This window comes from Alosa alosa, chromosome 7 (assembly GCF_017589495.1).
Source record: "Alosa alosa isolate M-15738 ecotype Scorff River chromosome 7, AALO_Geno_1.1, whole genome shotgun sequence".
Classification (NCBI taxonomy): Eukaryota; Metazoa; Chordata; class Actinopteri; order Clupeiformes; family Clupeidae; genus Alosa; species Alosa alosa.
Window position 1 is genome coordinate 10918305 of NC_063195.1, and position 16521 is coordinate 10934825.

Genomic DNA, 16521 nt, shown 5'->3' on the forward strand with positions numbered 1-16521 from the left:
AGGTCTGTCTCAGGGATGGAAATTATTACCGGTACAACATTTGTCCTACCACTGGAAAGCACCTGATTGCACAGGTTAACTGGATGATGCGTGGAGTAACCACTTTTTGTGTATGAATGCATTCAGAGCACAAGAATTTCATTATCAGATTTTGTGTAGATTTTTTCTCAGACATGCCAACATCCAAGGCCAACTGGAAATGTGCAAATGTTTGTTTAGATATTTCAAAAAAATCCACCCTATTCAAGCCAAGGCGTCCCTGGAAAGAACAAAACCTGTTTTATAACTGTTTTATAACCTTGCATGTAAATTAAGTATAAGTATTGGCAGGCGCACCTGCAGGTGTATGTCCGTACGCACTGTGCGTACCATCAGGCTACTCAACAGCGAGAGAAAATGTCCCTTGTGTGTGTGTGTGTGTGTATTCACACCAAATTGGCCTACCATACCTTCCCAACTATGCACAGTATCCCATTAGCTGCATGCCATCAGGCTATTTACCATTTTCTATTATGTAAAGTTAGTGAACACGTTATCAAAATTAACGTGCACACATTTTGTTTGAGCAGGAGAGAGAATACGTACGCAGGCACGCAATAGGCTACTTGTTTTCTTTTACTCGGCTATCTATATATGGTTATCAGCACACAATGTTGAGCTAATTCACTCAACTCAATACTCATAATTTCTTAATGTATCCCAGAGGCATGAATGTGTCTCACTAGGCTACTGAATTTGACATTGCTTATGGGGCATAATTAGTAGCTTAGAATAGGGCCTATTGGAAGGTTGTTGTTTCAAGATGTGGACATCAACAACTTGGCATTAATAGGCTACACTGCAAAAACTGCTTATCTAATACAGTCTAACCAAGTGTTCATCTTATATCAAGATCAGAAAATATAGTTGGTATTGTTTTCAGTATATAGAGACTTACCTAGTCACTAATTAGTGCTAAAGTGGAGATGCTCTTTTTTGAGGGCATGGCCATAGATAGCCTAGTCTTTGCAAGCAATATGTCTAACAAAAATATGCAAACTTGCATATTTTTGTTAGACATATTGCTTGCAAAGACTAGGCTATCTATGGCCATGCCCTCAAAAAAGAGCATAATAAAAAAGAGCATAATAATAATAATAATAATAATAATAATACATAAACCTTGTTTACTGTCTTGTCCAGTCTTAGGCCTACTACACCCCATTTGTGGCCACTTTGAGATGGTGGTAAACAGGTCTTGATTTCTCAACAAATTACTCTGAGCTCTCTGACTGATCAAACAACATAGCTTTTGCTTATGCCAGTGCAGACAGTTCAATGTCATGCGTACCATAGCATTAGTTCCTGCAGGCGCCCCTGAGTATTGGCATGGTGCTACAACATGGTGTCTCATCAAAAAACGTTCTGCCGGCTAGTTGTATAAGTATATTAGTATATATACTTTTTTGATCCCGTGAGGGAAATTTGGTCTCTGCATTTAACCCAATCGGTGAATTAGTGAAACACAAACAGCACACAGTGAACACACAGTTAGGTGAAGCACACACACTAATCCCAGCGCAGTGAGCTGCCTGCTACAACGGCGGCGCTCGGGGAGCAGTGAGGGGTTAGGCGCCTTGGGCACTTCAGCTGCGGCCCACTGGTCGGGGCTCGAACCGGCAACCCTCCAAGTCCAGAGTGCCACGGCTGCCCACTCAATATAGTTGTGTAGGCCTATAGAGTTTATTCTAGTTAAAAATTGTTAAGTTCAGTTTGTGATTATGCAATGTGTGTGGTGTTGAACCCCACGGCTCAGCCCTGCACACTCAAACCCACAAACAGCATCACCTCGGATCAGAAGTCGAGCATGGTAGCCTACCAGTCGAGCTAAAAGCCCAGGCTGCTCTTAAGGCATTGGGATTGGGAGGGAGGTTTACAAATGTACATACTGCACAGCTACGGACCAGCTGGCTACCATTACAATTAAATCTGCAAATGATCATTTCGGAATGAGGCTATTGTAGTATAACAACTTCTGTCTATAGGGGAACATGTCCCCCTCAAAGTATATTATGATTATGGCCTTGTATCTAGTGTTGCTGTGTGTGTTTGGAGGGAGGGAGAGGGAGAAGTCAATCATAGCATATCGACTATTACAAAAGTATGAATTTCTTATACCCAAATCTGCAGGGTTGGTAGAGTGATCTACTGTAGTAACATTGCATTACTGTGTGTGATGCTGTTACAGCATGACTGCTCCTACGTGAGTTACATAAACAACTAAGGTTCGTTACACCAGGGAGTTTTTAATCAAATTTTTTGGCTCAAGGTTGCACAATGAAAAACTTTTCACTTGGATACTTACCTTGACTGCACTCTTGGATAGCTATTGTTGTGCCTGCCCGGCTCAAGGCAAACACAACATAAAAGGGGAGACCACACGCTGCTCAAAATTAAGAAAATATTTATTAAATAAATGAACCATGTACAAAAGTCAGTGAATGAAGAGTAAAGCAAGACTGTAGTGTGTCAGCATAGTGAGGTGAAGTGCAAAACCAAAAGAAACGAACAGGGCGCAGCCCGTCCGGCCGCAACGACAGCACCCCGCAACTCTGGAACCGGCAATCAGCGGAAGCGGAGAGAGAGCGAGAGAGATTGAAGCAGGCTCCCGGTACCCGCTTATATTCTGCCCTAATCGCTGGCGCAATTAGCCCACGCCATTCTGCAGAGCTCCCCCTGTAGGCCACACACAGAACAGCAGCAGAGCCAACACAGACAAAGAGCAAGAAGTGCGACAAGACCCAGCACTGACCAGCTGGGGCGTCACACCTCCCCCCTAAGAGAACCGAGGCCCACATTTATGGGACCGGTTACCCATAATATCCAAAAATCAACAATAAATCAGTAATCAATAACAAACTCAATAAAGAAATTTCAAATAATAATTAACTCATTCACTCTGGAAGACCACGCACACCCACAACCCAAACACCCACGCTCACACCTGTGACCAGGCACTCATGGTGGCACTACCATAAACCAAGACTGGACTTGCACCCCCAGCCTCCTCCATATTCCATTCTCCATTCTCCAGCAGATCCTGGCACCTGGACAGCAAATTAAGGACAGACAGAAATAGAAGACTACAGGGAGAGATGTTACAAATCACAGACTCATCCGGAGCCCGTGATAGCGCATCGGCCATCACGTTCTCAACACCTCGGATGTGTCGGATAGACAGTCGGTAAGGTTGTAAAAAGAGTGCCCAACGCATGAGACGTTGGTTAGAATTCTGAAGTGACTGAAGAAATGTTAAAGGGTTGGTCAGAAAAGACCACCACAGGATGATACCCACCCCCAACATAGACATCAAAGTGCTGGAGGGCCCAAATTAATGCCAGGGCCTCCTTCTCAATTGTTGAGTAATTCAACTGGTGTTTATTGAATTTGCGTGAGAAATACCCAACAGGACGATCCACCCCACTCTCGTCACCTTGAAGAAGAACAGCCCCAGCCCCCACGTGGCTTGCATCCACCTGCAATTTAAACGCCTGGTCCAAACGCGGTGCAGCTAGAACTGGAGCAGAACTTAACAAGAGTTTAGCATTTTCAAATGCCTGTTGGCATGATTCAGACCACACAAACTTCACAGAATTCAGTAAATTGGTTAGAGGAGCAACAACAGTGGAGAAACTACAACAAATTCCTATAGAACCCATCATCCCTAAAAATCTCATCAACTCTTTCTTCGTAGATGGCGGTGGAAATGCGTCGATGGCCAAAACCTTAGCTCTTACTGGTTTAACCTGGCCCTGACCAACCACTTTGCCTAAATAGACAACAGTGGCCTTGGCGAACTCGCATTTCGCCAAATTAACTGTTAAGTTTGCTGCCACCAAACTTTCAAACAAGGCGCGAATGCGAGCCATATGTTGTTCCCAGGTATCCGCGTAAGACACCACATCATCAATGTACACTGCACACCCCTCCAACCCTGCAACAACCCGATTCATTAGCCGTTGAAATGTGGAGGGGGCGTTGCATAACCCAAAACTCCTGTATGAGTAGAGACCTGAAGGTGTGATGAAAGCAGAGATCTCTTGGGCTCTTACCGTAAGGGGCACTTGGTAGTAGCCCTTTAATAAATCAAAAGTGCTTACAAAATGAGCAGAACCGACTTGGTCCACACAGTCTTCGATCCTAGGTAAAGGGAAACAGTCTGCCTTTGTAACCGTGTTCACCTTCCTGTAATCTGTACAAAACCTATAGGTGTTGTCAGGTTTCTTATCCAACAAGCATGGCGACGCCCAACTGGAGTAAGATGGTGTAGCTAAACCATTATCAACAAGGTACTGAACGCTTGCCTCCAAGCTCTTACGTTTATCTGGAGAAACGCGATAAAACCTGTCGAATAGGCTGAGCATCCCCCACGTCTATGTCATGCTCAATCAGTGTGGTACACGTCGGTGTGTCTGAAAATAAAGCAGGATATTCCAAAATTAAAGACTTAAGCTGTTCTCGTTGCTCCCCTCCCAAATGACTCAACAAACTGTCCAAGTCAGCTAATGTCTCAGTGTTGTTCAACCGCCCATGCAAGACTGCATCATCCGGACAACGTACCCCATCTTCAGCTGCCACCTGAGATGTGGCCACACCAACCTCAGACACAGACAGCCCCACCGGTTTAACTTCACCCTTACCCCCCTCCCCCTGAGAGGCTGAGGAGTAGTAAGGTTTGAGCAGATTGACATGACACCGCTGTACAGACCTCCTACGCTCAGGCGTAGACACCAAATAATTAGTGTCTGAGACCTGCCGCACAACAGAATAGGGACCTGAAAACCTAGCCCCAAATGGTGAACCGGGGATAGGCAATAAGGCTACTACCTGATCCCCTGGGCTAAACACCCTCTCTTCTGTCTTACGATCATAGAGTCGTTTCATCTTCTTTTGAGCTGCGGTTAGATTCTCACTGGCCATCTTCCAGGCCAGGAACAGCCTCCTGCGAAAACCAAGCACATAATCAGACAGATTCTCAGGTGGCTCTGAGACATCCAAGTCACCTTTCAACACAGACAAGGGAGTGCGCACTTCATGTGCAAACACCAGCTCATTGGGTGAAAACCCTGTACTTTCTTGGACAACAGCCCTAGCTGCCAACAACAACCATGGTAGCCCCTCTTCCCAGTCTTCCTTTAACGCCACACAATATGCCCGTAACAACGCTTTCAATGATGAATGGAAACGTTCAAGTGCCCCCTGGGACTGCGCATGATAGGCACTACTCAGATTGTGCTTTATATGTAGCTGCCTCAATGCCTCGGCAAAAGCGTGGAATGTAAAGTTGGACCCACGGTCGCTTTGGATTACCTTCGGAATACCAAAGATGGATATAAATTGAGCTAATGACTTCACAACAGACTTTGTGTTAATGCTCCTTAAAGCATACGCAGCTGGATAGCGTGTAGCCTGGCACATGATGGTAACCATATACAAACAGCCAGATTTGGAGGGAGTCAATGGACCAACACAATCAATGATTAAATGGTCAAAAGGAGTACCTACAGATTGAATCGGATGTAGGGGTGCCGGTTTAATAGATGTGTTTGGTTTACCTGCAATTTGACACACATGACAAGCTTTAACAAAACTCGCTACATCTCTTTTGATTCGCGGCCAATAGAAATGTTCAAGTAGCCGATTGTAGGTCTTCTTTACACCAAAATGTTCATCCACCTCCCCATGAGCAGTTTTTAATACCACACCACGATATTATTCAGGCACTACAACCTGCAACACTGGATCTGCCACCTCCGTGCATGCATGTGGCAGCCACCTGCGAAGCAATAAGCCATCTCGAACACGGTAATTACTAGACTCATCTGAGGCCAAATCAAAATACTTTGCAAGATCTTTATCTTTACTCTGGGCATGCACCACTTCACTACGAGAAAGAGGAGTTGGTAGTTTTGGAACAAACAATTTCACGCTAGACTTGGATACTTTAGATGTGTCCTCAGCCTGTGTACGAGCCATGGCCCGCGTCACAGCACAGGCCGTGAACACTTCTGGAAACTGTTTGAGACACTCGTCAGGCTCAGCCAATGGCTCCAATGCCCTTGCTCAAAACAATAATTGCAATTATCTTGTACATCACAATCACGAGCCCTGCTCGACTTACCTGGTTGAGACATTGAATGACGATCCTGCCGACTATACGCGTTATTACGGAACAAAACCACGCAGATGAGTCTTGTGTATTAACGCATATCCATCGGCAAGCGCAGCTGCCTCTGACACGGTTTTCACTCTATGTTCATTGACATACAGCTACCTGCTCTGGCAAGATGTTTTTGAACTGTTCAATGACCAGAAGCTCAGTTAAAGCTTCAAAAGTATCAACCCCTTCAGATGACAGCCAGCGCTGAAAAAATGTAACAAGTTCCCTAGCCACCTCTGCGTGCGTTTGCTTGTCAGTTTTCTTCCAACTACGAAAACGTTGGCGATACGCTTCGGGGACTAACTCATAACACTTTAAGACTGCCTCTTTAACACACCGATAAACTTTCCTCTCACCAGGAGACAAAGCAACAAAGGCCTCCTGCGCTTTACCAACCAAAACTGTTTGTAAAAGGAGAGTCTTATCTTCATCAGACCAACTTTTATCCGCAGCAACATTCTCGAACAGGGAGAAAAAGACGTCTGGGTCACGCTCGTTAAATTTTGGGAGAACCTTAATCATTGACGATAACCTAGAAGACGGAGATACATTTCCACCATTGCCACTAGCAGACATTTTACCGTCAGCAATCAACCTAAGCCGCTTATTTTCAATTTCCCTTTCCAGCTCTTTATGCTTAAGCTTTTCAAGTTCTAAAAGCTCATTGCTTTTCAGTTTTTCCATTTCTAATAATTCACTGTGTTTAAGCTTTTCCCTTTCCAATAAACGATCTTTTTCCCTTTCTTGAAGTTCTAATTTCTTTTGTTCAAGCTGAGCTTCCATTCTTTTTGTTCGAGTTGGGTTTGCATTTTTATTTCCTGCGCTTCTAACTTCTTTTGCTCGAGCTGCATTTTCAGCAACTCTGCTTGTTGTTCGAACGTCAGATGGCTAGAAAGCTGCGTGCTTGAATTCAATGATGTATTTAGCTGTGTTGCCGTCTGATTTTCGTCTGACGTTACTAACGTTCCAGGAAATACGGATTTCTCGGTGTCGCTTGGTGAAGCAGGCAACACCCGACTCTCTTTCAACTTATTAAGGATGAAAACAAACACTTGCTCTTTTTTAGAAGTCTTAGCAATCGTAATTTCCCATTCATAATGCTCTGCTACGCTGAACAGCTGATCTTTTGTCAATTTAGACAACAACTCCTCCGACGGATCCTGTAAAAATTCTTCCAACACATTCATGATACCGTTACATGTAGGCTACTTTCACAAACCATAACGTTTAACCAACACTCATTAAAAAAAAAAAACAGATCTTCCAAACTGCCGTAACTTATATCCAAATAACTAAATCATGATGCACAAAGTTCATGAAACCGGACAAACTACGGAGCTTCCTCGTTTCTAAACATTTACCCACCATATACTAACCTATCTTCACACTGTGCCCGAGAACCGAGTTCTTTACTCACCAAATACCGCTGGAGTCGAGCTGCCCCGACCGAAGTCAATTCAACCCGGATCTCCACGGCGATGTCCTCGGCCCAGACACAGTGGCACACCAGCCTTAGGCCCCAGCGCACAGGCGCTCTAAGCCGAGGAAAGACGACAGCTCCAAACTCGTTTAATCCAGCCACATGAATTACTCAAACACATCACGACAAAACAAAAGGAAACAAATAAACACAACTGAAAGTAAATTACCGGTAACTAGGTCTCCTTACCAATTACGTTCACAAAAGCCCCAAACAAAAGCAGCAACATGCGGTTTCCCCCAACCACTACCACTCTTACACCTGTGCGTTTCATTAGGCTACTCCAACGTCATAGGCCCACGTATCGTTAACCCACTGTAAACGCCGCAGCTTACCTACCCATAGGCGCATCAAAAACGCACGGAAAAAGGGTCCAGATTGTAATTATAGGACGAAGCCCCCATATGTTGTGCCTGCCCGGCTAAAGGCAAACACAACATAAAAGGGGAGACCACACGCTGCTCAAAATTAAGAAAATATTTATTAAATAAATGAACTATGTACAAAAGTCAGTGAATGAAGAGTAAAGCAAGACTGTAGTGTATGTCAGCATAGTGAGGTGAAGTGCAAAACCAAAAGAAACGAACAGGGCGCAGCCAGATCCGCCCTGCTGACAGCACCCCGCAACTCTGGAACCGGCAATCAGCGGAAGCGGAGAGAAAGCGAGAGAGATTGAAGCAGGCTCCCGGGACCCGCTTATATTCTGCCCTAATCGCTGGCGCAATTAGCCCACGCCATTCTGCAGAGCTCCCCCTGTAGGCCACACACAGAACAGCAGCAGAGCCAACACAGACAAAGAGCAAGAAGTGCGACAAGACCCAGCACTGACCAGCTGGGGCGTCACACTATTGACACTATAATCTAGACTGCACAGTGCACCCTAGGATATTCACCCTGACCAAAGTCAAGCATGTATGTATTATGTAAGTACGCAATACGGCAATATATGCTGGTGGATGGTATTTGAAAATTATGCTCTTGTGTTCACATTGTGTGTGCGTGTGCGCGCCCGCATATTTCAACTCAGAAGGAATGATGAGTATAGTGGTAGTGATGTTTTTATACAAGTTTTGTCATTTCAGCGATGAGTTAGAAAGAGTAGATATGGCTATGGGTAATCTGAGGACAGGACTGAAGTTGTTCTTGTGGCAGAGGAAGAGGAGAGAGTCTATGAAAAGGGGAACTGACTCCAGATCAGCTTAACCCTTAAAGGTGTAGGTTTTTGAACATTCTAAGTTCCGCAACAATTGAAGGTTCTAAAATTCTATGTTGAATTCAATGAACCCAGATATTCTTTAGAACGTTCATTTCTCAACATTCCCGTCACACCGGTGTGACGGTACTCCTTTAAGGGTTAAACAAATCAAGGAGTTGAAAAGAGCCTCGGAGCCAAGAAAAATACTCTTAGATGCATCTCAAAAATCACCTCTCAACATCTCTGTTAACAACAGCAAAACAGTAAACAGGTTTGGTTAGTGTTGACTGGAACATTTTGTACATACCATGCTGTCTTGATTTGTACAGACTATGCACCTTAAATTCTTTACTTGGGAACCTCACACATTTGCCATCCCTGGGAACTTATTTCTAAAACAAGTGGAAGAACACATCCAAACAATCACAAAGATAAGATAATAAATATACTGTATAACCAGTTCCTCGTGGAGACTATATTTCCTCTGAGGGCCCTGAGACACTGATAGATTTGTGTGGTCATACTCTGTGTTGTTGTGGAACCGTCCCACTTCAGTGCATCCTGCACCCTGTCCAACAGGTTTCTGCTCCTTAAAATTCCCAGCACTGAGCTGCTTTGTCACAACCCTCATTACTGACATATTATGCTTACGGACACCTATGAGAGCAGAAGAGAAAGAGTAAGTTTAACCATTGTATATGTTAAACAATATTATTTCAACAGAAAATAACTACATATTTGAAATGTTGTTTCTTTTTTAAAAAAACAAAACAAAAAAACAGTATACAAAACAATGTGAAATTACAGATATTATCTGTAACCTACATTAAAGGTGCTATAAGCGATGTTGAGCAATGTCACTTCTGTGGACGTTCAAACAAAACAGAGAACTAGCTTGCTACTTTCTCCCATTCAAGCTCTCCTTAATTCACATTTCGTCAGTTATTGGCTGGAATATGGTTTGTTATGTTTGATGGGGCAGGTTCCACAAGTTTGTTTTTATTGCCGTTTGCGGAGCCTGGGCTGTCTAGAGACTGTATTTTTTACAGTGTGTTCAGGGGACGGGCCACTAGCAGATAATGAGGAGATGTTTTCTATAGGCCTATGTGACAAAAAATGTTCTTAAGCCTAAAAATGCTTAGATCGCTTAGATCACCTTTAATCAAACCAACTTGCAGGTTTTGTAAAGAGATCGGACTCAAGTGCAGAATCATTTCAAACGTTTACTTTAACAGAAGTCAAAAAACAAATCCAACAAAGAACGGCCTGCCCTATGTGAAAAAACAGGCCCTTGGCCACAAAACTGAAGAAAGCAAAGAGCTGGCAAACCAGAACACAGTCCAAAGAGTATGTTACCTGTGAACCCCCTGCTTCGAGGCGTGTATCGAAGATATGAACCAATTTGGAGTGAAGCTTTAGGTGGTGTTAGACGACAACGAATACGATGCAAACCGTGATATTTTTCTAGTTTGATAGTTTGACCCTCTCATTTAGACGCAAGCGGAGGTTTTACTCCCTCACAAACAGTTCTCCGGACTGATCGTTTTTTTGGGAAAAGCACTGTTTGCTCGTTTGCGTCTAAACAGGTACAAACGGAGATTTATGTGATGAGGCGGAGATTTTATGTCTGACTGCAACATAAAAGAGAAAGAGGAAGTGATTTGTTGCTATTTTCAGGATTCTGATTGGCTAACATGGGCTTGAGCTTCTCGTTACACTGCTACAGTATTGACATGCTCTTGACGACATATACACGGGTTAGTTTAAACGATTTTTTTTCTGAAAACGGCACAATGTTATTTTTGATTATGGAGAGGGTGAAATTAAGTTTATGAAAATAACCGGCCATGTGTAAACATAGCTTTATATTGGAGCTTGATTTGTTTTGTGATAAATCATGTGAAGCTTCGTTTCACACACTCATGTGACTGCTTTGAAATTTAATTCAAAGCTTAAGTCCCATGTCTACTTAATTATAGTAATTTTTGTTGGATAGTCTACATATTCCGCAATTAGCAGCCTGTCCAAATATAGCATTTGATCATTATTTGTGTAGCCTAAAGTGAATAATTACTCAATATTGATTCACATTGCTTATTATCACATATGAACAGCACATTAAATAGCCTAAGACTTCGAGACACGGGGAAAACTTCTACCACCGTTCCCAAAATGTTATCCCAACCAATTAAATACATTTGCGCCTATAACGAGGGTGGGTGAAGCGTGTTCCCGAACAACTTCTTTTCCTCTGAGGGAATGTCCAATCTTCATCAATGTCATATCGTTGTAGGCTACCTTACGTTGTCTCCGTCTGTAACGTGGAACCTAATTGGCTAATTCTAGCTGGTGCCAGAAACGAGCATCCATAAAACGCCATTTTCATAAAAATGGCTGTGGCATATAGGTAGATAGATAGATACTTTCTAATGAGGAGACACAGCACTCAAAGAATCTCCCATAGAAATGTATGGAGTTAGTTCATAACACAAACATGGCAGTCGTGTACATACAGTATTCATCCCCTTCCACCGCCAAAAGTTGACATGTGAATACATTGTGCTAAACATGTGGTATGTTGTGATCTCGCAGATGGAGGTTAGTGTGTCGTGATTAGTGAAGCATTGCATTCGCGTGGTTCTACCCGAAATAGATGCCCGATAAGTGCCCGAAAAGCATTGCAATATAGCCGCCGAGTGGAGGGACCTGCCTAAAAGGACTTTGGCTGTGGTCAGTTTCAAACTTTTTTGGCTAATGTAGCTAGCCTAGCATGGGCCATTGTAATAAATGGGGCGGGACATAGTCAGTTATATATAATACCTCCATGGACACAACTGGTCATTTCTGCTTTGGAAACTAGATTTAATTGGCTTTGAAAAACGCTTGTATTATACATCTATTATAGATTTTGTCCAGGGTTGGGGATAGGGAAAGATGCAATTTGATTAAAAATATATAACTGATGAGTGATGGAAAAATATTTTAATATGATGTAGCATAGAATGTCTATTTTTAAAAGATAGAAAAAATATTTATTTAAGCAATACACCCTGAGAGAAGATTTCAGAAGAGCTAAGGGGCATTGTAAGGCATGACGCGCTAGCGTATGACATTTTGCAATCACATTCACCAACAATTTTAATGAAGGAATTTGCCGTTTTTGTTACATGAAAGCGGCATACACTTGCATCAGAGCTAGTGAGAGGAGTGCGAGCGAGCGAGGAGCAGATGGAACTTTGTTGGAGCGTGGAGGCCGCTCCAATTTCGCTCTCACACCACGAGTCTGAGGCACGCACAAATCCACCCAGAATTCATGTCCTCCTAATGAAACCAAGACTGTGAAATTTCAAAAATATTGGCCATAGTAAGTTCGTTGATGGGGATGGAGTTCGCTAATTATTTTAGAAAGGAAAGTCATAGGGCCTACAAGCGTAGCCTACTATTCCTACAAAACAACTAGATACTAACAATGTAGAGCAGTGGTCCCCAAACTTTTTCTTCCGAGGGCCAGCTCACTATGCCTGGCTCTAAGAGAGGGCCAGAGACTCGGAGTATATCAGTAACCATAAATAGCTTAGTGCTGTGAACAACAGCAGTCTACCTGAAAGCACATGAACACTTGCAGTGGGAGCATAATCACAGGGGCGGATATTTCTAGGTGGCATGACCGGACCATCAGAGGGAATTCTTGTTGTGAAATCAAAATTCCACTGGAGCTCCAAGCGCTTTTGTACATGCAGCCTTAAAACACTGTTTAGCCTACATAACAGCTCTTTGAGTCACTGTAGGCCTACAGTGTAATTTTTGGTACAGAGATAATTTCGATACGGGTGCTATGGGACGGGTGCTTGTGTTTCTGTAGGTATTCGCCGTCTTGATTTGAAAATGAATATTAAGTCATACACATACTTGAATTTCCCCTTGGGGATCAATAAAGTATCTATCTATCATCTATCTACATGTAAAAGGGCAAAAATAAGGCACGGGCGAAAATAGGTAACTTTCCGATTGCTCCCTTCTGTGTTAAAGGTGAAATTGCTTTCTCAATTAGCATTGACCTGTCCTCTTGGTGGTGTCACAAATAATGGCATTTATTCAACAGGAAGCTATCAGAGTAGTGCATTGTTGAAATATCAGAACAATAATGACAACCCTACTGCCAGTTCTATACTGTTGTTTAACAAGGAAATAGTTTAGTTTTGGAGTTCGATTGATCCAAATTATAGTAAATGTCCAATCTCAGAGGCCAGAATATTGTTGGTAGTGTAGTGTTTAAGGGGTCAATCCAAAGAAATGATTGCTTTCATCCTCCTGAGTCCAGTCATGTTTGAAACATAAAGTAACTGATATGTTTCTGATAGAATGAAAGTCTGATGCTGATGTTGAAAGTCCAGTGAAGCCGAAGCAAGAAAGATGGCAGCTGAAGGACCACAGGCCTCCAGAGGTGAGCATTTCATCCTCTCTGTTATCTTTAATGTGATATATAATGATATTATACTACATTATATGACAAATATATAATGATTATGATTATTTGCTGAAAACTACAAACATCATTGAGAAGTGTTTGGAAAGTTCAACTGTTCATGAGTGATCAGACTGTGTTGTCTCATGATCAGGTGATATCTCCAATCTAATAGACTTGAGGATTGTGCTGCTGGGGAACAGAGACGCTTGGAGGAGTTCAGCAGGAAACACCATCCTGGGCAGAGAAGAGTTTGACCCTGATGTGAGAACACTGCAGTGTGTGAAGAGACAGGGAGAGGTAGCAGGGAGACAGGTCACTGTGGTGGACACTCCAGGATGGAAGGATTATAGTGAATGTTATTATAAGGACTCTCCTAATCTCCTTAAACAGGAGATTGTTCTCAGTGTGACTCTGTGTCCTCCAGGACCTCATGCATTTCTGTTGGTCATCCATGAGAACATGACCTTCACAGAGGCAGAGAGAAAAGCCACATCAAACCACCTGAATCTTCTGGGCCATGGAGCCTGGAAACACTCTCTAGTTCTGTTCATTCAGGAGACTCCTGCAGAAGAGAAAGCCTTTGAGGTTAAAGGGAAAATGCTCCAGCAGCTTGTAGAGAATTGTGGGAAAAGATATCATGTCCTCAACATCAAGAACAGGGATAAAATGCAAGTCACAGAGCTGCTGGAGAAGATAGACAAGATGGCGGCCGGGAATAGCAACAGTCATTATGAGATGGACAGACAGAGACTGGAGGAAGTAGAAGAGAAGAGAAGAAAAGACAAAGAAAAGGGAACACGAACAGCGATATCTAACCGATTATTAACAATATCTAACCGATTATTAACAATATCTAACCGATCATCAGCAGGTAATTTGTATCCAGTTGAACTCATGTAGTGTTCTGTAGTTCTGCCAACATTTAAATGGTTTACATTGGTTAATGCAGTGGAAATGTTTTGAATGATCCATTTATTGCTTGGATAAGTAGATAGATTGACGGTTGTACTTGTGCTGGTGAACGTTTGCAGAGTCATTCCGTCTCCTTTCACCCAATGCCTCCCAGCTGGCCATCTCAGAATTTCCTTAAACAATTCTGGTAAAAAGATACACTTCTTAATATGACAAATCCAAAATATTAAGTCTCTACTGTTAATAGTTTTCTCATTAAAAAATATTGAATGAGGGGTATCAGGGGCATTTTTTGGCATCATATTCTGAAAAGCCATTTTAAACAGCAATATCTGGAAAACTCTCACATGTAGCCTTCAAATTTTCTACAGTCATTGTCTGTTACTAATAGCATCCAGACATGGAATGTCAGGTGTGTAGCTCAAGAATAACCTAGAATGGTAGCTACTTCTTCCAAAATAAAATAAAATAGCATATTTGAAGAGTTGTTGAGCCCCCAGTTTTTCAGGTAGAAGACTTAGATTTTAAAGTAAGCATCTCTGGTACCAGGTTAAACACTGTACTCTCTTAGATCAGACATTAAGGCTCAAAAATGTGTATTTTATGTGTATTTTTCCCACGTATGACAACGTCTTCCTTAGAGACAATCATTGAAAATAATGTGTTTCAATTAACACATGCACAAAATTGTTGAGTTGGTAGCTTTACTCAAACTATATTAGTTTTTTCTGATTGCTTAAGCACATTTTTTGTAACTACGGCTTTTTTTTTTTACAAAACTCTACACACAAATAGGAAAACCTTTCACCCAATCAGCATAACATTGTAGTTCTCTTGCAAAAGCTAGCACACCTTGCTTAACTCTTCACACCTTCGTAAAAATGATGTTTTCGTATCAAACAGTAAACACAAGCTATCACAATAGTAAGCACACAATGTGCCAACAACACACTGATGGTCTGAATAAAAAACACATCTGGCTTTTGCTTTCTCTGTGCACAAGGTAGACTATGTCAGTTTGAGGTCATACTTTTGTCATAGTTCTGTAAACATACAGGGGATCCAAACTTCAAGTATTGGTATTTATTTACACACATCAAAACAAACACAAGTGTGTTTTTCCAAGTCAAAACACAAAATAGCATTTCACTGAGACAAAACAAATCAGTCTACATCGGGTCGTCTCTCTCAAAATTCTGTCTACATCAGTCTACATGTGGGGATATTGTCATGTCAGGCCTGGATACGGCATTCCAGAATATATTTTCCCCGGGGCCTTGGACTAGGACATTGCATGTGATGTAGACGAAATTTTGAGAGAGACGACCCGATGTAGACTGATTTAATGATTGCTGGCAGTGTTTTACCTGCCCTATGAGTACACTACAGTAAAAACTCAGTGTATTTTGTTTATTTATTTCGTATTTGTTAGGTTTGATTGATTCATGGTTGATCTTGGTAGATATGTAAGAGTCAATATTTCACGGGAGGGGGCAGCGCCCTCTATTGACCAGCCGCCACTGCCTTTTATTAGAATTTTTCCAGGAAATTCAGGTGGGAAGATTTTCAGAATTTAGATGAAAGGAGATGGAATGACTGCATTCTTTTTCACTGAACTATCATCCCTGCTAAAACTCGGCATTGTTCTGCCGCCCCATGTTTAAATGCTCCATTTTAAGTTTGTCCCATTTTTAAATGCTACAACTACATGTGTTCACTCTATTAGGAACATCATCACCCCTATCAGAGTTGAGAGTTGTGCTGCTGGGATTTAAAGATGCTGGGAAGAGTTCATCAGGAAACACTATCCTGGGCAGAGAGGAGTTTCAGCCTGGACAGAGATCTGCTGTTTGTGTGAAGAGACAGGGAGATGTAGCTGGCAGGCAGGTCACTGTGGTGGAGGCACCTGGATGGTGGAGTCATTATTCTAAGGAGTGGAGCCCTGAAATGACCAAAAGAGCAATTCAGCTTAGTCCAGGTTTGTGTGGCCAGGGGCCACATGTGTTCCTTTTGATTACACGAGCAGACATCTTATTCACTGAAGCACAGATAATTTCAGCCAGGCAACACCTTGAGCTTCTCAGTGAGAGAGTGTGGAGATACACCATATTGCTATTCACCCATGGAGACTGGCTGGGAGACACACCCATAGAGCAGCACATTGAGAGTGAAGGGGATGCCCTGAAATGGCTCACTGAGAAATGTGGGAACAGATATCATGTCCTCAACAATCACAACAGCACTGATGGAAGGCAGGTGACGGAGCT

The 16521-nt window shown here is 42.6% G+C and overlaps 1 protein-coding gene across 1 annotated transcript; it reads left to right on the forward strand.

Moving 5' to 3' along the window:
- Window positions 1-9520: 9520 nt before the first annotated feature.
- Window positions 9521-16514, forward strand: LOC125297767 (GTPase IMAP family member 9-like). The gene is made up of 5 exons (XM_048248227.1): window positions 9521-9553; window positions 13236-13318; window positions 13494-14213; window positions 15981-16232; window positions 16495-16514. The coding sequence occupies exons 2-5, from the start codon at window positions 13288-13290 to the stop codon at window positions 16512-16514; spliced, it is 1023 nt and encodes a 340-aa protein (XP_048104184.1). The 5' UTR covers window positions 9521-9553; window positions 13236-13287.
- Window positions 16515-16521: the final 7 nt, after the last annotated feature.

Bases quoted from the DNA above. Each gene is read 5' to 3' on its own strand.
- LOC125297767 (XM_048248227.1), top strand. From the start codon at position 13,288: ATGGCAGCTGAAGGACCACAGGCCTCCAGAG. The intron at 13,319-13,493 runs GTGAGCATTTCA...TCTCATGATCAG, and splicing joins AGGACCACAGGCCTCCAGAG to GTGATATCTCCAATCTAATA. The intron at 14,214-15,980 runs GTAATTTGTATC...TCACTCTATTAG, and splicing joins ATCTAACCGATCATCAGCAG to GAACATCATCACCCCTATCA.